General features: G+C 41.0%; 1 protein-coding gene across 5 annotated transcripts; it reads right to left on the reverse strand.

The window, feature by feature from the left end:
- Window positions 1–3,483: 3,483 nt before the first annotated feature.
- Window positions 3,484–5,731, reverse strand: LOC142542865 (heat stress transcription factor B-2b). 5 transcript variants are annotated; one of them, XM_075649748.1, is made up of 3 exons: window positions 5,633–5,731; window positions 4,870–5,157; window positions 3,484–4,515 (listed from the first exon to the last, which is right to left on the reverse strand). In XM_075649748.1, exons 2-3 carry the CDS (start codon window positions 5,110–5,112, stop codon window positions 3,841–3,843), a joined length of 918 nt encoding a protein of 305 aa, XP_075505863.1. In that variant the 5' UTR covers window positions 5,113–5,157; window positions 5,633–5,731; the 3' UTR covers window positions 3,484–3,840. The 5 variants fall into 5 exon arrangements, with proteins under 5 accessions (XP_075505863.1, XP_075505860.1, XP_075505861.1 ...); XM_075649745.1 differs by having other exon boundaries at window positions 5,531–5,709; XM_075649746.1 differs by having other exon boundaries at window positions 4,870–5,190; window positions 5,531–5,704.
- Window positions 5,732–27,815: the final 22,084 nt, after the last annotated feature.

Consider the following 27,815-nt stretch of genomic DNA (forward strand, 5'->3'; position numbering starts at 1 on the left):
TGCATGCACCAAAGAGATCACACATGGATGCAGCTTTGCGTGTGCTACGCTATTTAAAATCTGCACCCGGTCTGGGAATCATGTTGGCAGCCAATAATAATTTCTCATTGCATGCTTATTGTGATTCTGATTGGGCAGCATGTCCAATGACACGTCGTTCGGTTACGGGTTATTGTATCAAGCTAGGAAGTTCCTTGATCTCCTGGAAATCTAAGAAACAAAGTACGGTATCACGTTCGTCCCCTGAGGCAGAGTATCGAGCAATGGCGAGCACCACATGTGAAGTGACTTGGATACTTGGATTACTAACAGATATGGGAACGACATTGAGCACAACGCCAATCTTGTATTGTGATAACCAAGCTGCTTTACACATTGCAGCAAATCCATTATACCACGAGCGTACCAAACACATAGAAATTGATTACCACTTAATTAGAAAAAAGATCAAGAACGGTATGATCAAGACTCAATACATTCCCACTACCGAGCAACTCGCAAATATCTTCACTAAGAGTCTGAGTCGGGAACAACATTCTTATTTACTGTCCAAGATTGGTGTGTACACCAATCTTGAAGGGGAGTGTTGAGAATTGAGAGTTAAGAAGTGCAAACACGTTTTTGATAAATGCGTCTTTAGTCTTTAGTTTAGTATAAATAAATGTACTCTTTGAATTCATTTCAATTTTTCCCGCAATAAAGCTTCTTCTTTCTGGAAGTTCAACAATGGAGTTTTCTCCTTTCTACGAGAATTCAGTTTCCTTTAACATCATCGGCCTCATTAAGGAAATCCGAACTCCGGCGGGCCCCACAACCTCCATTTCCAGCATTAATTTTGATTCTATCAGCACTGGTTATGTGCTTGAGTCCATTAATTCGGGGACTTACGAGTTTTTTTTCCTCTAGAAATATGAAGACTTTTTTTTAAAAAAAAAAAAAACCAAGCCATGAATTTTTACTAGTTTCTTGCACAGTAGTACGGTACTATAATTGGAACGTGGAATCATGTTTAACAATTCTATGCATACAGTTTCTTAACCAGATATTTTCGGAAACTTTGGTCACAATTTCTGTTAAATAATACTGGGTTTCTTCTTTCTCGAAAATGTTATTTATAATTATTATTATTTTTACTTTAATCATAATTTATTCTGAAAATAGGGTAACTGGGTAAGTAACACCGTGTTTACTCCTTCTGAATAATATTATTTTTAATAATTTAAAGGATTAAACAGTGCTGGGTTTACACGTCATGCCTATTTTAATTTTCATATACTTTTTTGTTAGACGCGGCAATTTTTTGAGTATCGGGATTCTGTATATGCATGCTTATACGTGTGTTTCAGTGGTATCTTCATATCTTCAAAAAGTAACCCAGCGACTTTCCAAATGAGAGCATTAGCCGTGACCATTTGGACAATATTATGATGTCTCGCTTCGTTTATGACATCAATAAACTACTTAGAGATGAAACATTTATCTTGTACTCAACTTCACAATTTATTGCCTTTAGAAACACATAACCACTTTCACACACGACCATGATATTAATATGTAGTCTTCTTTGTACATCTCACCATCCATCACTACAAATACTAACACCTTTCTTCTTTGTATATCTCACCATCCATCACTACAAATACCAACACTTTTTTGTTTCTAAGCAGCTTTTGTTGGCTCCAACAACTTTTCAATATGAGTTTTCTCTTTGAAGAAGTGTAGTTCTCAATAAATTGTATCCGGGTGGAAGATAACCGGAATCGTTCGTTCAGTAGCCATACTGAAAGCACGAATATAATGAGGATTTCTACCAATATTGAAAGATAATCCCCTGTGTAAAGAGCCTCGCAATTTCAGAGTGGAGCTCATCTCTCGCATTAAAGTTAAAAGCTTTTTCAAGAGGACCAAATGTTCCTTTTCTCTTCTTTGTTGGATCATCCCTTGGCAAAGAGAAATGACCACTGCATGAGGATTTTGAAGCCATGTTTGATGATGAAGGCAATTGAACTTCTTTCGGTTTAGCATTTTTCTTTTTCGATTCTGCGTCATTCACAAGTTGTTGCACATGTTTTAGTTGATCTATTGAAACTGCTATGCAACCAGCAATTCCAAATCCTTAGAAATTTCAACTTTTTTCAATTAACCCATAAAACTTTTAAATATTTGCAATTTTGCCCAGACGTATCCAACTGATCAACCCTAAAAAAGTCAACGATACGGATTTTTCCGTATTCGACACGCATATCCGTATCCGATACTTAAAAAAATTAAGATATCCGTGCTACATAGTACCTGTCCTAGATATGCTCGACGATACTTGGGTGATGCCAATCATTAATATAGATATTATGCCACAAGAAAGATGGGCAAGCCTCAAAGTTCTTAAAGAGGCATTATCAACTTCCCCCATCTTATGGTATGCATCTATTTCTTTGTTGAAGAAATGGTCCTTTTCAGATTGTTGTTTTGTCACAAAATTTGTAATACAATTTGTGACAAAGTTAATTTATGCATTGCCTCCAATGCTTTCTTATAGTTCACTTATTTATGTCTAGCTTGTGTATGTGTAATTGGATTTCCAAATGACATTTGATCATAAATTGTTATGTTTCCTTGTGGTTGAGCCAATAAAATTAACTTGCATAGTTGCATTTGACATTCTTATCGTTGTCTTTGTTTCTGTTCTATGGTTTACCTTTGTTATGTTGTGATGTGATTTTAATAATGTTGGTTGTTATCTATGGAGCACATATACTCCTAATTTTTTTTTTTAAATATCGGATACAGATATGGATATGACATCCCGATATGCGTGCTGGACACGGTAAAACTCGTGTCGTTGGCTTATTGTAGGTTTGACCAATCGGATATGTTTTGGACACAGCTAATATGCGCTATGAATACGGTAGGGATACGTTTTTGGAAAGAAAATTGAATATTTTTTTGGCTTTTTTTTTATATCACTGATCTGAAGTTGTACATTGTATATGTTTACATAAATATGTATATATATTTCTACAATATATTTCTATAAATATATAGCTATATATATCTCTACAACCAGATATGAAGACCCTTGCAGAATATGGCATGCCAAATGAACCTTTAAACTTGAAAGCCACACTAACAATCCCAGTTCCCCGTCAACCATCCCTATCCTTAACTGATAGATCAAGAACCGAGTCAACCGCAGTGAGGAAATACCCATTAAATCGGGTATAGGAATCAGACAGCACCCAAGTTGAGTCTTTCTTACAAAAGGATATTTAACTATATAGTTCGACCTATATCCCAGAATATCTTTGGCTGAAACAGGTGTTATCTAGCATCTAAACGTATCCGAAACATGTCAACCCCAAGTGGGATTTACACTTCCTTTTTTTTCATTTCAAAGGTTTACAGCCTATATGAGTCACGGTATCATTGATCCTTAACAATGACGAAAAAGTAAATCGAGAGATGTTCATGATATGAGTTCGTTGATGACAACGTAATACCCAGCGGTCTATTTTTATTTCTCCCGATTATTTACAAAATTCAAATAAGGGACCTGTTACATTTTTTTTTCTAGAACTATGGTTGGGTTTTTCTTGGAAATTCTGAGTCATAAAGTGTAAAGGAATCAAATTCCAAGCATCCAATTGTTTAAGTGCTAAACCTTCTTTTAGAACCAAGCCCATCATTCCTCTTCTCAGGCAAGCCCAACAATTGAAAAGGCCCATCTCTCAAAATATCACAATCTGAACACACGTGTCTCACTTTCCACCATTGGTACCCTAATTTATTTATCCACGCTAAAATTAGATTTTCATACCGTAAAATCCCAAGAAAAGGGCATTGCTACGGAAGGTCGTGATTTGCGATAGTCCCAGAACTCCGAGGCTCTGATTTGATCTGTGGTCCACAACACCGCGTCTCATCCTCCTCGTTCCTCTTCAGTCTCTTGGCCGCTAACGGAACCCCGAAAATTCTGGGGAAAGTCTCATCGTTGTCATCTACCGCCTTCTCTCCGCCATCACTCACGGCGGCGCCGCCTTCATCCGTCTCCATTGCATCCATTCCTCTCCCCTCCGGAAAACCCATCTCGTCTTGATTTGTTGCATAACTTGACATTATACTACAAACTTTACTAAATAAACCCTTCAATCGACTCAGCTCTTGGCTTAAATGCGAATTCTCTTTTCTTAACTTTTCATTTTCTTCGAATATGTCTGAAGTTGACGTGCAAGCTAGCAGCATCGCTGTCGGAGCGGCGGTATTGACCCCCGGAGACGAGTTGGAGGAGAAAACCTGCTCCTCTGCCGAATTTGTGGGTGAGACTTGGATAAAAGCTACCGGGGATGCTGCGACGGTTACTGTACGAGCATTTACTGCTACCGCCGTCGTCGGGATCGGTGATGTCGCCACGGCAGTCGACATTCTCCGGCGCTGAATGTCTCTAAGCAACGCTTTTTCACCTCTTTTGAAGCAATCATTTGCAAATTCCCATCTATCGGGAACAAGTTTTCTGAACCCCTGCAAATTCAAACAAAAAATAGCTTGTATTGAATATCAAAATATAGATTTTATTTACATAGCTTGTATTGAATCTCGATAAAACAATACATGAATAGCATGTTTCTGCATGGATAAGCATTGCTATTTGCTTATTACATAGGGGGGAAACAAAAATAGTTCAAACAGTTCCATGGGTGAATTTTGCCCATAAACTGAAAGTAAAAGAGCACAGCTTTATTTTTTTCTTTTCTTTTTACGAATGAATTCAAAATTTTAATTAAACAAGAAACAATTATTCCAGAAGCAAAAAGAATGGGATTTAAGCAATCGAAAAACAACTTCACTTCTGTAATTTTATTGAAGAAAACTTACGTAGGTGTTGAGCTGACGAACAAAGCTAGAGAAATTGTTGTGTTTGAAACATTTCGGCAGCAAATCTCTGGCAAATTCAGCTGGACGCCACACAATAAACGCCGTTCCATCTTCATTCCAAGAGATCAAATCATCGGTGTATGGATCGTCCACCAACTGGTATGTCTTCGTCAAAAACGGCGTCGGAACGGACCTCTGCGACTCTCCTCCGCCGCTGCCTCCTGCCGTAGACTCCCCACTCATTGCGCATTCAAATTCGATATCCCGAGCGTCGAATATTCAGAAAACCTAAGGGAAACAAATTTTCAAATCCATACGGAACTTCAACAAATTTTTTCACATTCCACAACGTTAATCAGCCAGCTAAATATCAGATCCAAGCAAAATAAACAAAAAATAGAAAACAACGAAAACTCAGCAAAAGCTTAGAAAAAAATATATTGTGATTTATTTACGAATAAACACGTAAAGCCTGATAAATTAAAGTTCCCTATAGGCTATAGATCCAAAAAAATGAGACATTTTCCCCATAATTAATATCTTCAAAATCATAGATCATATAAACAAAAGCATCTAATATCTCGATTATAGCATCAAATTATTCTATCCACAAACAAAAGAACAAATATGCAGAAACAATAACGATAGTAATTCACATGACCTGGAAAAAGATTTGAAAAAACCTCCAAACTTTTGCAGCTTCAAATTCAGAACACTTTTCAGATACGCAGACTACAAATTAACAACAAAGAAAGAATCACACCGGAGGTGGTTCTTTTATTTCTTTCTAGAAGGTTCCTGGTAGAGAAAGGCGAGGATATTATTTGGGAAATAGAAAAAATTAATAATTAAAAAAAATTATCGATTGCTTCGAGAAAGTGGAAAGCCATCAGGGGGCCCCATAGGATTAAACTCTCTAAATATCTCATTTTCCAGAAGTTTCTTCTCTCCTCTCTCTAGAGAAGTGATCGAGTGGAGCCGACTGCGAATCTCGTAGCTGCAACCTATGCTGGAAATGGTATTGGACAGCTGGGCTGTGTCAGGGGTGTTCATCGGTCGGTTCGATTCGATTTTCGGTTTTTTATTTCGGTTTTTTCGATTTTCGGTTTTAGAAATATATAATCCGATATCCGAACCATTTTTCTTCGGTTCGGTTCGATTTTCTACCAAAACGGTTCGGATTATTCGGTCGAGTTAATTCGATTTTGGTATAATTATTTAAATTAATAATATAAATATATTATAAAATATAATATGTTAACTCTCTATACGTTTTATTAATAAAATATTTAAATATAAGATCTAAATTAATTAAACAAACAACAATCAACTAAAAATTGTTCAAAGTGGTTTTTCATTCACTAGATATCATATCAAAATATATATTATAAATAAAAATATAAAAAAATATTATTAATTTAATGAAATTTCGGTTTTTCGGTTTGTTCGGTTTTTGACATATATAATCCAAAACCGAACCAAATAAATTTCGATTTTAACATTTGTATCCGAATTACACAATTCGATTTTCGGTTCGGTTCGATTCGGTGTTCGATTTTTTCGATTTTTTCGATTTTATCCGAAGTTTGATCACCCCTAGGTTGTGGCAAGTTAAGTCTAAATTTGACTTTTTGTACAATACGTAAAAAGGCGGAGTATGGGTGTAGGGACAGCGGATTCTGCCCAGGTAAATGGAATTTAAATGGTACGTGTCCGCTGGCTTACGTGCACAGATAAGGATGATGACCTTTTATGGAATTAGTAACGATAATAATAACAATGAGCGAGTAGGTTCGATTTTATTTGGATTGATATAATTTATAATTATTTAAAAGATTATTTTTTTATAAATTGAATTGATAAAAAATTCGTTTCATAAAATTTATTAATAAAGTGATGAGTATGTCTCTTGTGATACGGTCTCACGAATCTTTATCTGTGAGATGAGTCAACCCTACCGATATTCATAATAAAAAATAATATTCTCAATATAAAAAATAATATTTTTTCATGCATTACCCAAATAAGAGATCTGTCTCACAAAATATGACTCATGAGACATTCTCACACAAATTTTTGACTAAAGTGATACAAAAATTTCTTGTAAGCATTAATTAATACTAGCGGCAAAGCACACGACTCACATGTGATGTAATACATAAATATATTGTATTTTATAGGTGTAATAAAAAATTTGATTTTAATTATTATGATATTTACTGTACAAAAACAATGCCTCATAGGATGATAATGTATATTTCAATATAACACCTATTTACATGAGTGATAAATACTTTTAATTTAAAGTACGTCACATCAACTGAATTAATGTTTATTCTATCCCAACTATCTCAAAATGTCGCAAATATTTCATTTAAAGAGAGATTTTAAGGGTATATTGGTAATATTAATAAGATCTTCACCAACTTATTTGAGAACAATTTCTACATGGGTCTCAATTATAATAAAACACAAAAAATTTTGTGAGATGGTCTCATAAATTGATTTTTGAAATAGTTATTATATTTGGATCATCTATAAAAAAACATTACTTATTATTGTAAATATAAACATAGTTGGTCCGTCTCACGAATAAAGATCAATAAAAAATAAGTTACAATCATAGATCTCTTATAAGGATTGTAAATAAGGACATACTCTCTTGAGAATATTCTTAGATACCGTTTGGTTTGTGGTATGAGACAAATAATACGAAGATATGTAATATTTTTTAATAATAAAATATATAAAAATTATAGCTAATATAATGTTTGATTTGATTGATTAATTTGAGATAATGTGATATTACTGTTTTGTTCTTTTAAAAACATTAATAAAATATTTATAATATTATTTATTAACAATAATATTGTAATTTCAATTCAATGATTTGATTGATGTGAGATAAATAATTGATGATTTAATTGATATAAGATAAATGATTAGTAAATGGGTCAATAGAAAGATACAAAACGAGACTTGTATAGCTAAAGGATACACTTAAACATATGGCGTCAAATATTAGAAGACATTTGATACCCCGGGTTGTCCCGGGTCATGGATAGTACTCGGGATGTCCCGGGCCATGAGGCCGGGCCATGGGTAGTGCCTGGGTCAGGAGGACGGATTATTCCCGGGTCAGTAAGATGACGGTCTGAGTAAAAATCCGGATCTTGGCCCGCCCGGGACGTTGAGAGTACAACTTGACAGGCAGAATCTGTAAAGAGGCCAGTCAGTCAAAAGACCGGGCCATTAAAACACCCGGTACATAATCTCCCCGAGTTGTTGATTTCCCGGGATCTCCTGTAAATTTCCGAGATACATTCTATCCGGACCACTTCGATATGAGTGCTGCATTTAATGGTGCCGATAAAATAGTGTGTATGACCGACCTATCTCTGACACTAATACAAGTGGGTGACAAAATCAGGTGGGCTGGATGTGACTAGTATGAGATTTGACATGTCAGAACAATAGGGTATAATCAGCTGCCCTACTATAATTAATGCTCAATACAAAGAACGAGGTCATCATTACATCTCCTACTATAAATATCAGGTTCACCCTTTGTATTTACTCTTTCAGATATTGAAGACACTCATTTATTGTGCATTTACTACACCTTCCACATCAATCTCACAACCATCACTTGGTTATATTGGTTTCTTGCTTGAGTTATTTAACTGACTTAAGCATCGGAGTGGCCACGTCGGATACCTTCCGGCGCCCATTCACGTGGTCACTCTCTTGGTTGCAGATCCTCACATCTATTCCGAGAAGCAAGCTTTCGATCTAGACGTCTTGCTCTTATTTTTCCCAATATCTTGATAGTAGATTCGGTGGAGCATTCGACCCGGCTAATCCAATTCGCTCGGATCACATCATTGGCGCCGTCTGTGGGAAATTCTGAGTTATAAAGCGTTGATGTGGCTCCTACTAGGAGGGCAAACCAAGACACTTTCCGGATTCAGGAAGAGAATAACACCCGTCTTTCTGGTGTAGGTGGCCCACCACCTAATGGTCCCCAGCCCACCATCCATTTAACACCTGAGGAATTGACCAAAATTGTAGCTGATGCTGTTAAGACAGCCATGGCGAAGAAGACCTTTACTCATCATTCCAGCCACCCCGAGCAGGAGCGTGAGCAGCCGCGGGAGGAGGAGGGAAGGGAGGAGGAGAGGGAGTCAAGTGCAGGTTCTAAAGCTCCTACTATGGCAGAGGAGTTAGAAGAATTGAGGAAGGAGGTGAGGATGTTGGAAGGGCAAGTTGGTTCTAAAAGTAATACTCAAATTGTCAAAGGTTGCCCATTCTCTGACATCATTGTCCGGGAACCACTCTCCGGGCACTTCAAGTCAGCCAGAGTCAAAAGACTATGATAGGAGTTCTGACCCCGAGGAGCATCTTGCTCGCTTTGAAAATATGGCTATGTTGCATTGCTATGGAGATCAAATCAAATGTAAAGTATTTCTGACCACCCTGGTGGACTCGGCTCAAAGATGGTTCGAAGGGTTAGCACCTTAGAGTATTCATTCATTTGAAGATTTTCAAAAAATATTCTTGCACCAGTTCAGTAGCAGCAAGAAATACAAGAAGACTGCCTTCAGTCTATTCGAGGTGAAGCAGGGCCAAGATGGAACTCTAAGAGCTTACATCAAGAGATTTAATCGAGTAGCTTTGGAGGTCCTCGCTATGCTCCAGAGACAAAAGTTACAGCTTTTATGCAAGGATTGTAGGAGGGAGATTTCTTTCGATCCCTAACCAAAAAATTGCCCGGGAACTTTGAAGATCTCATGTCCCGGGCAGAAAAATACATTAACATGGAAGAGGCCCAAAATCAGAAAAGAGAGGCCTTGAAAAGAGCCAGAAGAGACCGGGTTGTCAGGCCCGAGGAGATAGCTCACAAGAAAAATGGTCTAGGGCATTTCTCTCACGTCCCTCTAAGAATTGATCGGGATCGAGAAATCCAAGAATGCAGCTCGGACATGACTCCTCGTCCAAGTTCAGCAGCACCACCATCAAGACCAGAAAAGAAAGGGTTCTGCACCCTTCACAAAGAATGCTCTCACAACACGAGTGAATGCCGAACTCTAAGGAAGGAGTCTGGTAGGTGTCATGTGCCAGAATCTCATCCCCCCCGAGATAGGTCTAGACAACCACCTTGGTTGTCTCGACGTCCCGGACCTAATATTCCCCGGAAATCAGCAGATATCTCGAGTGGAAGTAGGAGAGAGGAAGGAAGTTCCCGAGAAGAAATGAGTAAGCCAGAGAAAAGAAACTCCTCCCCAAGTCGAGGAGTAATAAAAATTATTTCGGGAGGGTCAACAGATGGTGATTCCAATCGGGCTCGAAAATCGAGAAGTAGAAGGGAGTGCCTGGAGGTTGATGGGAGGGGAAAGAATGAGCCAGTTATAAGCTTTGGCCCAGAAGACCTCAGGGGAGTTAGTCTACCCCATAACGATGCTCTCGTTATTCAAGCCCGAGTGGCTAATTACGATGTGTTGAGAGTATTCGATGACAATGGCAGCTCTGTCAATGTCATCTTCAAGGAAGCATTGATTCAAATGGATTTGCATGAGTATCAGTTAGAGGCGGTTGAGACTGCCTTATTTGGTTTTGCGGGACACGCTGTATATCCAGAGGGGGAAATAACACTGCCATTAACCTTGGGAACTGGAGACTTACGGAAGACAGTCATAACGGTCTTTACAGTGGTTGATGCTCCGTCCTCGTACAACATTATCTTTGGAAGGCCAGCTATGAATGAGATGAGAGCTATGGCCTCCACATACTATCAAAAGATTAAATTTCCAGTGCGAGGGCAAGTTGGGGAGGTCAGGGGAGACCAGCTTTCTTCTCGGAAGTGTTACGGAGAGACTGTCCGAGTGGAACAGAAGAAGGCGAGGAGGGAGGAGAAGGGGAAGAAGGAAAGTCAAGCAGATGAGGTGGCCAAGGAAAGGGAAGTGCATTTTGTTGCAGAGGAAGAACAAGAAATGGTGGAGATCGAGCCAGGAAAAGACATCCGGGTGGCCCAAGACATCAATGCGCCCACCCGGGTAAATCTCTTAAACTGTTTAAAAACTAACATTAATATTTTTGCCTGGTCTCAACAGGAACTAGTCGGGATCTCGCCACAGGTGGCTGAGCATAAGTTAAATATCCTCCCGAGATCCCGGCCCGTGAAGCAGAAGAAGAGGCATTTTGGCCCGAAAAAGGATAAAGTCATTGATGAGCAGGTGGGAGAGTTGTTACGAGCCGGCCACATTCGGGAGGTCCAATTCCCTAATTGGCTCTCAAATGTGGTCCTTGTTCCAAAAGCCACTGGAAAATGGAGGATGTGCGTAGATTTCCGTGACTTGAATAAAGCCTGCCCCAAGTATTGTTATCCACTTCCTCGAATCGATCAACTGGTGGACTCAACATCCGGGTGCGAGTTATTAAGCTTTCTGGATGCTTATCAAGGGTACCATCAAAGAAAAGATCAAAGCAATAATGGACATGTCTTCCCCTCGATCCATCCGGGATGTGCAGAAATTGACCGGGAGAATTGCGGCCCTGTCACGTTTTATCTTCCGGTCTGCCCATCGAAGCTACCCATTCTTTCAAGTCCCGAGGAAGGCGCAAAAATTTGGATGGGACGAAAAATGTGAGCAGGCTTTTCAAGATCTGAAGAAACATATATATGAGCTACATGTCCTTGTCAAACCTAAGCCCGAGGAAAAGTTGTGGGTCTATCTATCCACCACAGAATATGCTGTCAGCTCTGTACTCATCCGAGAGGAGGGGACCGACCAGAAACCAATGTATTATGTCAGTCGTGCCCTCAGAGGAGCTGAGTTGAATTATAGCGAAGTGGAAAAAATAGCCCTGGCCCTGGTAGTCGCTGCCCGGAAACTGAGATCATATTTTCTCTCGCATCCAATTGTGGTTCTCACCAATTCTCCACTCGGGAGAATCATGACACGTGCTGAAGTCTCGGGCAAAATGGTTAAATGGACAATAGATGTGGGGCCCTTAGCTCCTAATCGTTATTACAATGCAATCTGATTAGGGTTAACTAATTACAGCGGAAAACGAGTTTAACTTTTCTTTACAATGAGCCCAAATCATTTTATTTGAATACTAAAAATAGTATTTAGTCTCACATCATAAACATGCCCACACGTAATCAAAACCAATCACATACAAACATCTCATATCCTCGGGACATGCCCCGGTATATAGATACATATACATATATACTGGGAACAAGACATAAACATAAAACATCAGCCCAAGCTGTGGCTCCCTCCAAAAGTACCCTCTCCGGTCTCCTGATATCCTGGAATACCTGTCCATTGTCCACACACAAAGACAACAACAGCCCCCCTTGGGGGTGAGCAAAGCTCTGTATGGAACAACCAATCATATATACCATAGATATCTAAACAATGATATATGGATATGCAATGCATGTATGTCGTGGAGGTATCAGGTCAAATGCCCATCCACTGAGCACATGTCAGAATCAATCGAATCACTATCAAATCAATGCTCGAGCTGGCACACCGGCCTCAATAAGGGATACTCGTATGATAGCGTCGACAAAGCGCCATCAAATCCCAAATCTCATATCCAATCATCGGGGCCACAATTGTCTATACTTTATGGGTCATATAATACCAACATAGCAATTATGTTCACAAACCCCAGAATCCAATCAAATCATATCAGGGTATCCAAGGATCATAGCTCAACGTGCATGTCATGTATCGATGTATGCATCAAACGATGTGTGTTAACAAAACATTTATTTTATACATCGATATCTCAATCTCAATGTCATGTATGCCACATCAATCAACAAATAAGGCATATAGACATGTATTCTCATTCCAATCAATCAAATCAATCCGACATATATCATATAATACAGATACATGTCGCATGTTACCCGGTCGCAACATACCTCAATTCTTCGTTTCCAACTGATGTAGCCCCTGAAGATATTGATATTACACTTTATCTACATCAATAACATACTCAAAAATCATTAATATGAGTTTCAAATATCATTTGAAACTTCAAAAATTCATATCAAATCCAAATCATATCATAATTCAATTCCGACTTCGAATATGAGTTTCTTGTCGGTTATTCTACTACATACAGGAATTTCAACTTCAAATACAGGCTATTCCAGCACTTTGATATTTAGAGCTGCTGGAACTAGAAGAAAATTACCTCAGTCAGAAGCCCTCGACGCGACAATCACAAATATATAATTTGTTTCGCGTTTAGACAGCGTTTCGAAGTCGATTTGGATGGAAGAAAATCAAAATTTCTCGTGCCTCTCGAACTTTCTGAAAGAAAAGTGAAGAAAGAAAGAAGAAAAGGCTTATTCTTATCTCCACCGTTTCGGCGCTCGGGCGGTAGAATTCTCGCGCCCGAGCGCGAGACATTCTGTCCCCGAGCTATTTTTGTACCGCGCTCGGGCGATCACATATTACCGCTCGGGCGCGGCATGTTCTGTCCAAGAACACCCTCATATGCTATACTGGCGCTCGGGCGGTAATCTTCTACCGCTCGGGCAGCCAGATGTTCTGTACAAAATATCGATTTTTTACTTATTGGCGTCCGGCTTCTCCACTCGAGCTCTTACAACGTCAAATTCGTATTAAATACTTATTTTTTCAATTCCATTGTCAAGATATACATCAAATACATAATCACATGATAATTTCATAAATTATCGATAATCACATAAGATTTACGATAATACGATACACGGTCCTTACAATAGAGCTCGGAGAATATGACATTGAATATAAGCCTCAAGTCACTATAAAAGCCCAAGCCTTGACAGACTTCTTGATTGAGATGATCCAGCCAGGAGAAGAGGAAATATGGAGAATTTTTGTTGATGGTGCATCAAATTTATCAAGATGTGGAGTTGGAGTGGTTTTGATTGCTCCATCAGGAGAAAAGATCAAGTTAGCTCTAAGAATCGACGCCAGGGTCACCAATAATGAAGCTGAGTATGAAGCCGTTCTAGCAGGTTTGCAAGCTTCTCGGGAAGTCGGTGCTTCTCGGGTCATTATTTATTCTGATTCTCAACTGGTCACCCAGCAAATAAAAGGGACGTATGAGGCCAAGAATGAAAAAATGCTCAAATATCTAGGGCTCATCACGGCCCGGGAAACATCCCTAACCGACTGGAGCATTGAACATATTCCTAGGGAAGAGAATGGAGAAGTTGATACCTTAGCCAAATTGGCTGTCTCTATGTCGGACATAAGCACCCGGGAGGTCATGTGTTTTACCCGGTTAGTACTTTCTGTTGATGAGGAAGTACCACCGACTCGAAAAAACTCATGGGTGACTCCTCTAATTGAGTACATAGTCCATGATAAGCTCCCGAAAGATAGAGCTCAAGCCTTGAAAATAAAAAAACAAGCACCCATGTTTGTCTTCTTAAATGATGTTTTGTACAGGTGGTAATACCAGGGTCCTTTGCTCAAATCCTTATCAGAAAATGAAGTAGAATATGTCCTCCGAGAAATACATGAAGGGTGCTGTGATGAACATCTCGGTGGGACTGCCCTGTCTCGGAAAGCTATATTAGCTGGATTTTGGTGGCCCTATATGAATCAAGATGCTGCTCAACTTGTTCAGAAATGCAAGGGTTGCCAGCACCATTCTAATTTTCATTATCGCCCAGCTACTGGCATGCAACCCATTTTAGCATCGTGTTCCTTTGACCAATGTGGGTTGGATATCGTGGGCCCATTCCCAATAGCCCGAGCACTGAAAAAATTCCTCTTGGTGCTGTAGATTATTTTTCTAAATGGGTAGAGGCCGAGCCCTTGACCAAAATCACTGAGGAAGAGGTGATGAAATTTCTCTGGAAAAATATCGTTTGCAGATTTGGCATCCCGAGAAGATTAATTTCGGACAATGGAAGGCAATTCTAGGGGAAGAAAATCACATCTTGGTGTCAAGAAATGAAGATCACTCAATCTTTCACCTCAATGGCCTACCTCCAAGCCAATGGCCAAATTGAGATAACAAACAGGATCATTGTGCAATCATTGTTGATGATAATGTATATTTGAATATAACACCTATTTACACGAGTGATAAATAATTTAATTTAAAGGACGTCACATCAACTGAGTTATATTTATTCTATCCCAACGATCTCAAAATGTCACGACTATTTCATTTAAAGACAGATTTTAAGGGTATATTGGTAATATCAATCAAATCTTCACCAATTAATTGAGAACAATTTCTGCATGGGTCTCAATTATAACACCAATCAGATCATGAATCCATTTTTTGAAATAGTTCTTATATTTAGATCGTTCATGAAAAATATTATTTATTATTATAAATATTAACATAGTTAATCCGTCTCACGAATAAATATCAATAATAAATAATAAGGTACAATCATAGATCTCTTATAAGGATTGTAAAAATAAGGACATACTCACTCGAGAATATTCTTAGATACCGTTTGGTTCGTCGTATGAGATAAATAGTATGAAGATAAAGTAATATTTTTAAATAATAAAATATATAAAAATGATAGCTAATATAATGTTTGATTTGATTGATTAATTTGAGATAATGTGATATTACCGTTTTGTTCTTCTAAAAATATTAATAAAATATTTATAATATTATTTATTAAAGATAATATTATAATTTCAATTCAATGATTTGATTTATGTGAGATAAATGATTGATGATTTGATTGATATAAGATAAATGATTAGTAAATAGATAATTAATATGGTGCATCGAACATGATATTAGATTGATAAAAACGTGGATAAATAACAAAGTGAATCAAACGGTAGCCTAAGGTACAATTTCTCGACTCCTCTCACCATGATATTTTTACTATTTCTGTTGGTAATAAATTACCTTTCAGACGTAATCGAGGAAAGTAACCAAATCGATACTCACCAGATCATGATCATGGTTAATGAGATCCTACATATGTGGGACACTACCCTCACTTCATTTCAACGGGTAAGATCTTGCCACACATATAATTTCAAAAAAAAAAAAAGTGGGTCCTATATATGCATGGACAAATCTTGACCATCCATCCTAGTATCCCCATATGGGTGGGATGAAATAAACCCCAGATCATGGGCAAAAAAAATCTAAATATCCAAATGCCAACCATTTTTCCACCATCAAAACCTAGCAAAGCTTTTGCTTGTAAGTTGGCTTCTTATCACGTTCCACCTACAATGGAAGAGGCTTTGACCGACCCCAAGTGGATTGAAACAATAAATGAAGAGATGACAACATTGAAAAAAAATTATACATGGCAGCTTATGCCTCTACTCAAAGAGAAGACAATAGTGGGTTGTAAATGGGTGTTCTATGTCAAGCACAAGGCATATGGGTCAATAGAAAGATACAAAGCGAGAGACCTGTATAGCTAAATGATACACCTAAACATATGGCGTACACTAAAAACAAAAATTATGTTTAGCGACGGATAATAGCGACGGTTTTGTCGCTAAAGTTATCGTTGCTAAATATTGCGAAGATTTCTCAAAACTTGTTGCTAATTAGCGACAGTTTTGAGAAATTAAACCATCGCTAAATTAGCGACGGTCACCGTCGCCTATTTAGCGACAGTTTAGAAAAAAAACCGTCGCCTTTTTAGCGATAGAATACGACCAAAATTGTCACTACTTTGCGACGGTTTTGTCAACAACCGTCGCTAATTAGCGAGGGTTTCTTCAAAAACAGCGATGGTTGTTTTTATTTTCCGTCACTAATTGTTTCGTTTTTATAAAAAAAATTGTTGTTTATTAATTTCTTAAAATAAAATTTATTTTTAAAATTATTTATACAAATTTTTAAATAATATACTCAACTAATCTAAATTAATGATTTTCAAATTTATAAATAATATATGAAACAATTACATCTTCCGATAATAAGTAAACAACAAATTCCCTTAAAAGAGAAAAATATATTATAAAGGTGAAAGAGATGTAATAAAATGAACCAAAATGACCAAATTTATAGACAAGTTCTGACGGTTTTTTTGAGAAACTGTCGCTAATAGCGACGATTTCTTATAAAACCGTCCCTAGTGGCGACAGTTTATTTAAGCTAGCGACGGTTTTTTGAAAAAAAGGTTGCTAATTATAGCGACAGTTCTTAATATCATTGCTAATTAGCGACAGTTTTATCAAAATCGTTTTTAGCACAACCGTCGCTAATTAGTGACAGGTCTCGATGGTTCCCTTGCATTATCGCTAATGAGCGACGATTTTGCTCAAATGGTTTATGTCAAATAAACCAGATGTTGTATACTCGACCAGATGTTGGGTGCACACTCAAATCAAACACGCATGAATAGAGAAAAGTATCGTCTTGTGGGAAAATTGATTTACTTATCTTATACTCGACCAGATGTTGTATACATGCACTGTGAGTTTATTGAGTCAATTCATGCATAATCCTTGTGAGAATCACATGAATGTACTCCGGATTTCTACGGTATTTAAAGTCTTTCTCGGAAAAAGAACACATGTTCAGAAAACATAATCACTTGAACGCTGATGGTTAGTTACACAGATGCTTTCTAAGCTGGAAGTCTTGTTGATAAAAAGTCTATATCGAGATACCTCACTTTTGTAGGAGGCAATCTAGTCACTTGGAGTATGGCTAATAAGGACTTTGCAAGTTTGATGCCCCCAAAATATTCCACCGCGCTTGAGTTTTCATCCCGAGGACCTTAAACGTAACCCGTCGAGCACGACTTGTCCGAATTCGATACCATCTATAAACGAGCTCAGCCGTTTCTTCTTGAACACATCGGTCGAGCACCAAGCCCAGCCACACCCCTGAGGACTGAGCCTTGATGCTCGGTCGAGCTCTGTCACCAGTGTAGTGCTCGGCCGAGCCCTAGTGCTCGGTCGAGCACTAGAGGCCGAGCCCTAGTGCTCGGCCGAGCACTAGTGGCCGAGAACTAGTGGCCGGGCACCAGGGTAGGTCTCGCCCAAGCCCCTGTGGCCGAGCCCTAGTGTCCGGCCGAGCCCTAGCGCTCGTCCGAGCCCGGGTAGCCGAATCACACGTATCCGAGCCCAATCAGCGTTCAGAGCAGGGTTCTGTCCCGGACTGGCAGTGATGGGAGAAGAATTTAATTTTATAAGGAAATTTACCTAAAATAGACTTCGGCACGATATGGGAAGAAGTTCTCTCAACCACTATAAATACTCATATATATTTCATGGTGAAGGGGATCAAGATATTAACTTCCACCTATCACATCTTCCCATTTCTCTGTTCCTAAATCCGATCAAAAGGTCGAAGTGGTCGTGTCGGAAAAATTTTCGACACCTTCCAGTACCCATTAGTCTGTATAAACCGGTGGTGCTCCCTCCGCTCCGGTTCAAACATTGTTGATCTGAAGCTCAAGCTCACCAGACCGGACCCAGGGAAAAGTTGGTATCATCAATTGGCGCCGTCTGTGGGAAAGTTGAAAGAGAGATAAGATGGCAAGTACCAGGAGTCGATCAGGAGAGGACAATCAACCAACATCCAACATGGCAGAACTCGTCCGACTGATCACAACGACTGTCGAACAGGTCTTGGCCCAAAGACAAGACAACAATCCTCCTCCAGGAGAGGATCGTGAAGCTCAGAGACAAGAGATACAAAGATTAAGGGAGGAGATGGAACGTCTTAGAGAAGAGAGGAATGCACCCCCTCCTCCACCCCTTCTAGCTCGGGGATCCCTTTCTCGACCGAGATATTGGCTGCCGAATTGCCTCAAAATTTCAGATTCCCTAACGTCGGAGAATACGACGGCTCGGGGGATTCGGAAGAGCATCTATCCCGATTTGAGAACGCGGCGTTACTGCACCAGTACTCAGACCCGATCAAGTGTAAGGTCTTCCTAACCACTTTGGTCAGATCATCCCAACAGTGGTTCAATTTGCTTAGGCCAGGGACCATCAAAACTTTTCAAGACTTCGAAAGAGCTTTTCTCCACCAGTTTGCAAGCAGCAAGAAGCATCCCTTGACGGCTATGAGTTTATTCAATGTTAAACAACAAGAACAAGAGAGCCTACGAGATTTTGTTAAGAGGTTCAACAAGATGGTCATCGATGTTCCCTCGGCTACCCCGGATATACTGATTAGTGCCTTTACACAAGGGCTAAGAGGTGGTGATTTATTCAAGTCATTAGTAAAAAAGCCCCCGGCTACTTTCGAAGAACTCTTGGCGAGGGCAGAGAAGTATATGAACGTGGAAGAAGTACAAATGGCTAGGAAGAGTGAACCAAAGATCTCGGCCAAAGCTACGCGAGACGTCCGATCCACCGACCTCACGCCAAGGGTCGGACGTTTCGAACCACCCACGTTGCTTGGACAATTCGCCTCTTACACACCTTTGAAAGTCAACAAAGCCCGAGCATTGGAACTATGTGATGAACGACAACTCATTCGAAGACCTCAGAGTAGTGACAGAGGACCTCGTAACCCCAGGTCAGAAAAGTATTGCGGATTTCACAAGGATTATGGTCATACTACCGATGAATGTCATCATTTGAATCAAGAAATAGAACGGATCATCCAGAGATATCCAAAAATGAAAGCGATTCTAGCCAGTCCAAGTGGTGGGCACCGACCCCCTAAGAGAACTCGGGAGGAAAGTCATCCTGAAAGGAGAATGGCTCCGAATCAAAGGGAAAACTTTCAAAATGCTAACCCAAATATGCGGAGGGCAGAGCCTCAGGAACAACCACTCCCGCGAGGGGTAATTAATATGATATCGGGTGGGCCTACAGACGGAGACTCCAACCGGGCCAGGAAAGCTAGCAGCAGAAGATTGGAGAACATGGAGATTAGCAGCACTAGAACCGTTCAGGACCAATGATCACTTTTGGACCCGAGGACATGAAGGGGGTGGCCGACCCACATAATGATGCATTGGTTATCCGAGCTATGATCGCCAATTACGAGGTCGCTCGTATATTCGTGGACTCCGGAAGTTCTGTCAACGTTCTGTTTAATGAAGCAATGGATCAGATGGACTTAGGCGAGTACACGGTAGAGCCTATGTCTACGGCTTTGTTTGGATTCACGGGGCATGCAATACACCCCCTTGGAGTCGTCAATCTCCCTCTCTCCTTGGGAAGTGGGGATACTAGAAAGACCCGAATTATCAACTTTGTGATAGTTGATGCCCCTTCATCGTACAATGTTATTATGGGGAGACCAGCCATGGCTGCCTTCACGGCAATTGCCTCGGCACTGCACCAAAAAATCAAGTTCCCTGTCGGAGAAGCGGTAGGAGAGGTTAAGGGAGATCAGAAGACTTCTCGAAAATGTTATGTGGAAGAAGTAAGGGTTGAGCAGAAATCGGTTAAAATTGAACATCCAAGTCGACCTGAATCTAGGGGACTCGATCAACTACATCTAATCGAAGAAGCAGGGGAGGCTATTTCGGAAGACGTGTGTGAAGAGCTCATCCTAAATCCCCCATTCGGAGTCGTGAAGATAGCTCGGACCTTGGAAGAGCCCTTGAAAGAACAATTGGTACAGTGTTTGGATAAAAATAAAGATGTATTTGCTTGGTGTCCGGCCGAACTCCAAGGGGTTAGGAGGGAGGTGATGGAGCATAAGTTGAATGTCTCGAACGAATGCCGACCTGTGATACAAAAGAAGAGACATTTCGGTCCCGAGAAAGACGCTATCATCAAGGAACAAGTGCAAGATTTATTAAGAGCGGGGCACATTCAAGAAATCTATTTCCCGACATGGTTATCTAATGTGGTCTTGGTTCCTAAGTCGGCTGGAAAATGGCGGATGTGTGTGGACTTCCGCGACTTGAACCGGGCATGCCCTAAAGACTGTTATCCTCTCCCGAGGATAGATCAATTGGTCGATTCCACGGCAGGGCATGAGCTCCTTTGTTTCCTCGATGCATATCAAGGATATCACCAAATTCCCTTGGCGGAAAAGGACAGAAGCAAAGTCAGTTTTATCACATCCGATGGGACATTCTGTTATGTAGTAATGCCGTTTGGGCTAAAGAATGCCGGCGCTACCTATCAGAGGCTTATGGATAAGGTCTTCAAAAAGCAGATTGGGAGGAACGTTGAAGTCTATGTGGATGATATATTGATCAAGTCCAAGGTCGTCGACCAGTTTGTGATGGATCTAGACGAAACTTTTCAGACTCTGCGGGAATACAGGTTGAAGCTGAACCCTAGCAAGTGTGTGTTCGGGGTTCAGACGGGGAAGTTTTTGGGGTAGATGGTGACTCGCAGAGGCATTGAGGCTAATCCAGAAAAAGTGCAAGCACTATCCTCTATGGGTTCTCCTCGAAACATCCAAGAAGTGCAGCGATTGACAGGAAGGATCGCCGCTCTAGCCCGATTCATATCTCGATCCGCAGATCGAAGTTTCCCATTCTTTAAGGTACTTCGGAAAACTAAAAATTTTGAATGGAATGATCAGAGTGAGAAAGCATTACAGGAGCTGAAAACTTATCTTAGGGAACTCCCTATCCTGAACAAACCCGTCCCAGGGAGAGGAGCTCTTCGTGTACTTGGCAATCACTCCTCAGGCTGCGAGTTCAGTTCTAGTCAGAAGAGATGATGCAGTTCATCAGCCAGTCTATTTTGTGAGTCACGCTTTAAAGGGGGCAGAGCACAATTATACTACTCAGGAAAAGTTGGCCTTGGCCCTCGTCATCATGGCCAGAAAATTGAGGCCTTATTTCTTATCACATCCTATCACGGTCCTCACTAATAGCGTCCTGGGGAAGATTGTCTCACATCAAGATACCGCGGGAAGATTGATTAAGTGGGTTACCGAACTCAGTGAATACGATATCAAGTTCGAGCCCAGAACTGCTATTAAAGCCCAGGCTTTAGCTGACTTTCTGGCGGAGACTGTTCAAGTAGCGGAGGAAGAACAATGGAAGATCTTCGTGGATGGTTCCTCTTGTCAAACAGGAAGTGGGGTCGGAATCGTGATGATATCTCCTTGGGGGGAAGAGACCAAGGTTGCGGTGAGGCTGAACTTCCGAGCCTCCAATAACGAGGCCGAGTACGAAGCACTTTTGGTCGGGCTAAGGGCTGCTCGAAGCATGGGTATTACTTGGGCTGTCCTCTATTCTGATTCTCAATTGGTAATACAGCAAAGTAAGGGTAAGTTCGAGGTGAAAAATGAGAGAATGGTCAGATACGCCCAAGCTATGGAAAAAGCTAAAGAGGACTTCTCAGAATTAATCATGAAACAAATCTCTCGAGCTGAGAACGAAGCGGCAGATAGGCTGGCCAAAATGGCCAGTTCTCTTGATCATCCCCCGGAACCAGAGCTAGTCGGACAAGAGCTTGTCTCGCAAATTGATCATCTCCAAGCTGAGAAAGTAGATATGTTGGAAGAAGATTGGAGATACGAGATTCAGCAATACTTATGTCATGGAAAAGTCCCGACTGAATCAAAAAGAGCTCGAGAAGTCAAGAGGAGGGCACTCCGCTTCTCGCTCCTGGATGGAATACTGTATAAGAGATCTTTTTCCAGACCTCTCTTGAAGTGTTTGGGTCCAGAAGAAGCTGGTTACGTCCTTCGAGAGATCCATGAAGGATGTTGTGGTAATCACCTCGGGAGTGTAGCTTTGGCTCGGAAGGCTTTGATGGCAGGCTTCTTCTGGCCAACCATGAAAAAAGATGCGCTAATGATGGTAAGATCCTGTTATAATTGTCAAAAGCATGCTAATTTACAATGGCAACCAGCTGAACTTATGAGGTCAGTTGTCTCCCCTTGCCCTTTCGATCAATGGGGCATAGACATTGTGGGATCATTTCCCATAAGCACAGGTCAAAGGAAATTCTTATTAGTGGCAGTAGATTATTTCTCTAAATGGGCGGAAGCCGAACCATTGGCTAAAATCACTGAAGGGGAGATCTTAAAATTTTTATGGAAGAACCTGGTATGTCACTTTGGGATACCAAGGAGGCTTATATCTGACAATGGGAGACAATTTTGTGGCTCTAAAGTTCGGGAATGGTGTAAGGAGATGAAGATAGAGCAGATATTTACATCGGTGGCTTATCCCCAGAGCAATGGACAGGTCGAGGTCACTAATAGATCCATTGTGCACGCTCTTAAAACACGTCTTGACTCTGCTAAGGGGAAATGGGTTGAGGAACTACCTAGTGTATTATGGGCTTACCGAACAACTGGCTCGGATATGAACTGGAGAAACACCGTATAACTTAGTGTATGGTACTGAGGCTGTCCTGCCAGCAGAAATCGGACAAGAAAGTGCTCGGGTGATAGGATATGGACCAAATAACGATGAATGGAGGGCCATGGATTTGGATCTAATAGAGGAAAAGAGAAATCGAGCAGCTGTTCGGATGGCTGCTTACCAGAAGAGGATGGCTCGAGCATACAACAAAAGGGTGCGGCCCCGCTCGTTCGAAACAGGGGATCTGGTCATGAAGAGAATCCAGTTTCAGGGAGAGAGAGGAAAATTAGACCCGAAATATGAGGGACCCTACGAAGTTGTGGGGAAAGCAGGAATTGCAGCTTACTATTTAGAAGATGCTGAGGGAAAGAAAACCAAGCGCCTGTGGAACGTCCAACACTTGAAGAAATATTATGCTTAGTCATAGTCTCAACCCATCATGTTAGTTTTATCTTTATGTTATGAAATTATGTCTTCCTTTTCGAAAACATGAATAAGATTGGGCGTTGATATATCATCTTTCTTAATCGAAATAAACCTATAAAAGTTCGACCCCGTGCTCGGCAATAAAAAGAACGTCCGACCTCGCGTTCGGCACGAATAAAAGTCCGACCTCGCGCTCGGCAAAAAAAAAATAATAAAAAAAAAAGTCCGACCTCGCGCTCGGCAATAAAAAGAACGTCTGACCTCGCGTTCGGCACGAATAAAAGTCCGACCTCGCGCTCGGCAATAAAAAGAACGTCCGACCTCACGTTCGGCACGATTAAAAACCCAACCTCGAGCTCGATAATAGGACGAAAGTCCGATCTCGTGCTCGGCACGATTTAAAGCTCGGCTCCGAGCTCGAAAACAAGAGAAAAATTCGATACCGCATTTGATAGTGAGATATAAAGGAAACCGAAACAAGTACTTAGTCACTTGAAATCAAAGACATAGTTTCAAATATTGAGAAACCTTACGAAAAAGACATAGAACGCGAGAAATACAAATGTATTGAGCAAGTAGAGCGTGAAAAATAAAAGGCGTTGTTCGGCGGACCCCCTCACTTCCTCCTGGATGCTTGTGCCTTCATTCTCTGTTGCCCATCCATTCCTCCTCGGGCATGTCTTCCAAGGCTTTAAACACATCAAGGAAGGAAAAAGGGTGTTCGGCTTCGGAATACCCGTTGGCCCGTATTTGAGCGATACCTCCATTAAACCCATACTCGAAGTAAGAAGTTGCTTTGTCCGAGCACAGCGAATCAAATTCCGAAGAGTGGATGAACTCTTCCTTCTTCTGAAGCCACATGGCCTCGGCTTCATGGTCTTTTTTCTGCAATTGTTCCTCGAATTGAAGTGCCCTCTGCTCAGCCCAAGCCGCTTTTTCCTCCAAGACATGTGCATGGGCTCGGACAGCTTCGATTTCGGCTAGGAAAGCCACCTTCTCTGCCTCACTTTCGTGTGAAGGTCCTCCATCCTCCTCATAAGTTCCCCATGTCGACTGAGGACGTCATTCATTGATTTTTGGGAGGAACTAGCCATCTCCCGAGCTCCACATATCCGACCACTGACTTCGCCTCCCCAAACCAGAGCCTGCGAAGCGAAGGCACATGTTCAAAAAAAAAAAAAAAAAACACTATTGATGCGAAAGAAACAAAACTAGTTACCTGCATAAAGTTAAGGGACATAGCCTCTATGGCTTGAAGGTCGGTGGCAGCCTTCACGAGGGCAAGATCTTCAGAGGAGACCAAATGCCGAACAAAATTTAGGGCTTCCGGTCCGGAAGGATGGGCTATGAAAGAAGTCCCATGGTCGAGGGGTGCCTCCAGCTCAACCTCTTCGGAATCATGGTGGTCATGAACGGGGGAAGGACTGTGTGTCCTCTTCCCAGAGCCTTGGTGGGTCGGGAACGAAGCAGTGGTCATGAGAATCTTCTTCATCGGCTGGCTATCAGACTCCATGGACACCTTTTTTTGTTTCCCTTTGGCCTCAGCAGTGGAGGATTTTGAAGAGGCTCCTATCTCAGCTTTTCTCCTCTTCATGTTCTGAAGCATTTCCGACTTCATGATTCTTTCGTCTGTTTTTAAAAAAAAAAAAAAAAAGAGAGGAAAATGAAGATGTTGGGGAAGGGGAGACATAAAAAGCAAAAGAAACATGGAGTCATCATAATATTGATTTTCAATGGAAAAGTGGAAAGGCTGAGGAAAATATACCTATGTCCCCCTCCACTTCGACTCCTTTTCTGCAGAACCTAAATTCACAAAGAAGATCATCTTGGACCAGGCTCTTGACGTCAAAACACCTTCCCGAGATACTAGCGAGGAAGCGGGTCAGGTCGATGGCACGCCTAGGTACGGGAGGATCTCTAAGGGTTAACTGCTCGGCCCAAGCCATATCGCAGTGCCAAGGAAGAGGCTCAGACTCTACATAAAAATATCTGTTCATCCAACCTTTGTGGGATGAAGGGTTCCCGCCCAGAAAATCACACCCGGGCTGGGGTGATAGGTAAAACCGACCAATTTCTTTTCTTTTGATTTTCACAAAGCGATCTAAGAGGGCTACGGAGAGGGGTATATCAAAATACCTAAACAATATTCCTAAAGCCAGAAGCGTGCTAAAGGAATTGGGAGCTAGTTGACTAGGGCATATAAGATAGTGATCACAAAGGCACTGAACTATCCTGGGGATAGGAAACCGAAGACCCATCTCCAGTTGGTCCAAGTAAAATGTGCAATATCCGTCGGGAGGGAGATGAGCCCTATCAGTAATCGCGGGGATATGAATATCAATATCCGAAGGTAATCCCGATAACTCTCTAATCCTAGGGACATCATCATACCCTAGGACCGAAGCCTTAATTTCGTACCAAGGAAGCTCCACCAAAGTCTTCGAAGGGGAGGGGGAAGGAGTGCCTATAGCTTCATTCATGCCTTAACCAAAGTATTGCAATTAACACAGGAAGGAGAACTTTCCAAAGTGGTCAAGAAGAACAGAGTTGGGAGCGAGAGTTTACCGAACTCAAGACAGTCGGCCGAACCGAGAACGTCGAAAGGGCCGAAGACGCTTTGTAACTTGGAGAGAAAATGAGAGAATGGTGAGATTTTAGAATGAAATGAAGGCCCTATTTATAAGAAGGTCAGACGAAGGAGAGCCGTCCGATTAAATCAAGAATAGACGGCTATGATCATGCCTGTTCAAATGCCTCGGGATCCGTACCATCGTCTGATCCTAGCCAAACAAAATCTTGCAAATGACTTGAACGGTTTAGATCTTCTCACAACCAAGGTTGAACTCAAGGGCTTCAAGATCAATCATAGCAATTCACTGGTCTAAAATTCAATACTTCTTTTAGACCGCAAGGGGGGGTTACTACTGATGCCCCCAAAATATTCCACCGCGCTTGAGTTTTCATCCCGAGGACCTTAAACGTAACCCGTCGAGCACGACTTGTCCGAATTCGATACCATCTATAAACGAGCTCAGCCGTTTCTTCTTGAACACATTGGTCGAGCACCAAGCCCAGCCACACCCCTGAGGACCGAGCCTTGATGCTCGGTCGAGCTCTGTCACCAGTGTAGGGCTCGGCCGAGCACTAGTGCTCGGTCGAGCACCAGTGTAGTGCTCGGCCGAGCCCTAGTGCTCGGTCGAGCACTAGAGGCCGAGCCCTAGTGCTCGGCCGAGCACTAGTGGCCGGGCACCAGGGTAGGTCTCGGTCAAGCCCCTGTGGCCGAGCCCTGGTGCCCGACCGAGCCCGGGTAGCCGAATCACACGTATCCGAGCCCAATCAGCGTTCAGAGTAGGGTTCTGTCAAGCACAGATGCTTGTGACATAAATCTCAGGCCCGACTTGTTCCTATCCTAAGAACTTTGTCACATGTCAAAAACGTGAATAATCTTTAAATAGGCTAGAATCTCGCCGTATGATTAGATGCGACGAGGAATCCGGCCCGGACTGGCAGTGATGGGAGAAGAATTTAATTTTATAAGAAAATTTACCTAAAATAGACTTCGGTACGGTATGGGAAGAAGTTCTCTCAACCACTATAAATACTCATATATGTTTCATGGTGAAGGGGATCAAGATATTAACTTCCACCTATCACATCTTCTCATTTCTCTGTTCCTAAATCCGATCAAAAGGTCGAAGTGGTCGTGTCGGAAAAATTTTCGACACCTTCCAGTATCCATTAGTCTGTATAAACCGGTGGTGCTCCCTCCTCTCCGGTTCAAACATTGTTGATCTGAAGCTCAAGCTCACCAGACCGAACCCAGGGAAAAGTTGGTATCATCAAAGTTTATTTGGCTAAAGAGGTTCTTGATAAAATTGGCTATTTATCAGGTTTAGTAATGAAAATATTTTGTGATAACAAAGAATAAATAATAGATATTGCACACAATTCGAACAAAACCCGTTGAACTTGATCGACATTTTGTACACATATTTTTATTAAGTTTGTTCCAAGCGACGTGTTTTACAATTCACTTAACAAGTTGGGCATAAAAGACATCTGACATCAACTTGACAGGTGTTGTTGATGTGAGCTAATAGAAGATTACTTGGAGAAATTATAGGGATATTGTTTATTTTATTTCCAATAATCATGTAATATCAATACATAGCCTAGATTATGTATAATTTTCTTTATTTCCTAAGAGCTTGGTACGATATTTTATAAATAATAATTTCTTTTAAATAGAATTAAGGAAGAATACTTTGGCACTACAAAAAAAAAAGGTTAACGA

Source organism: Primulina tabacum, chromosome 4 (assembly GCF_025594145.1).
Source record: "Primulina tabacum isolate GXHZ01 chromosome 4, ASM2559414v2, whole genome shotgun sequence".
Taxonomy (NCBI): domain Eukaryota; kingdom Viridiplantae; phylum Streptophyta; class Magnoliopsida; order Lamiales; family Gesneriaceae; genus Primulina; species Primulina tabacum.

What these genes read in the sequence shown, in the direction of transcription:
- LOC142542865 (XM_075649748.1), bottom strand. Translation starts at nt 5,112, where the DNA reads ATGAGTGGGGAGTCTACGGCAGGAGGCAGCGGCGGAGGAGAGTCGCAG. An exon ending in TTCGTCAGCTCAACACCTAC is followed by an intron (nt 4,516 to 4,869) that starts GTAAGTTTTCTT and finishes TTGAATTTGCAG; the next exon opens with GGGTTCAGAAAACTTGTTCC.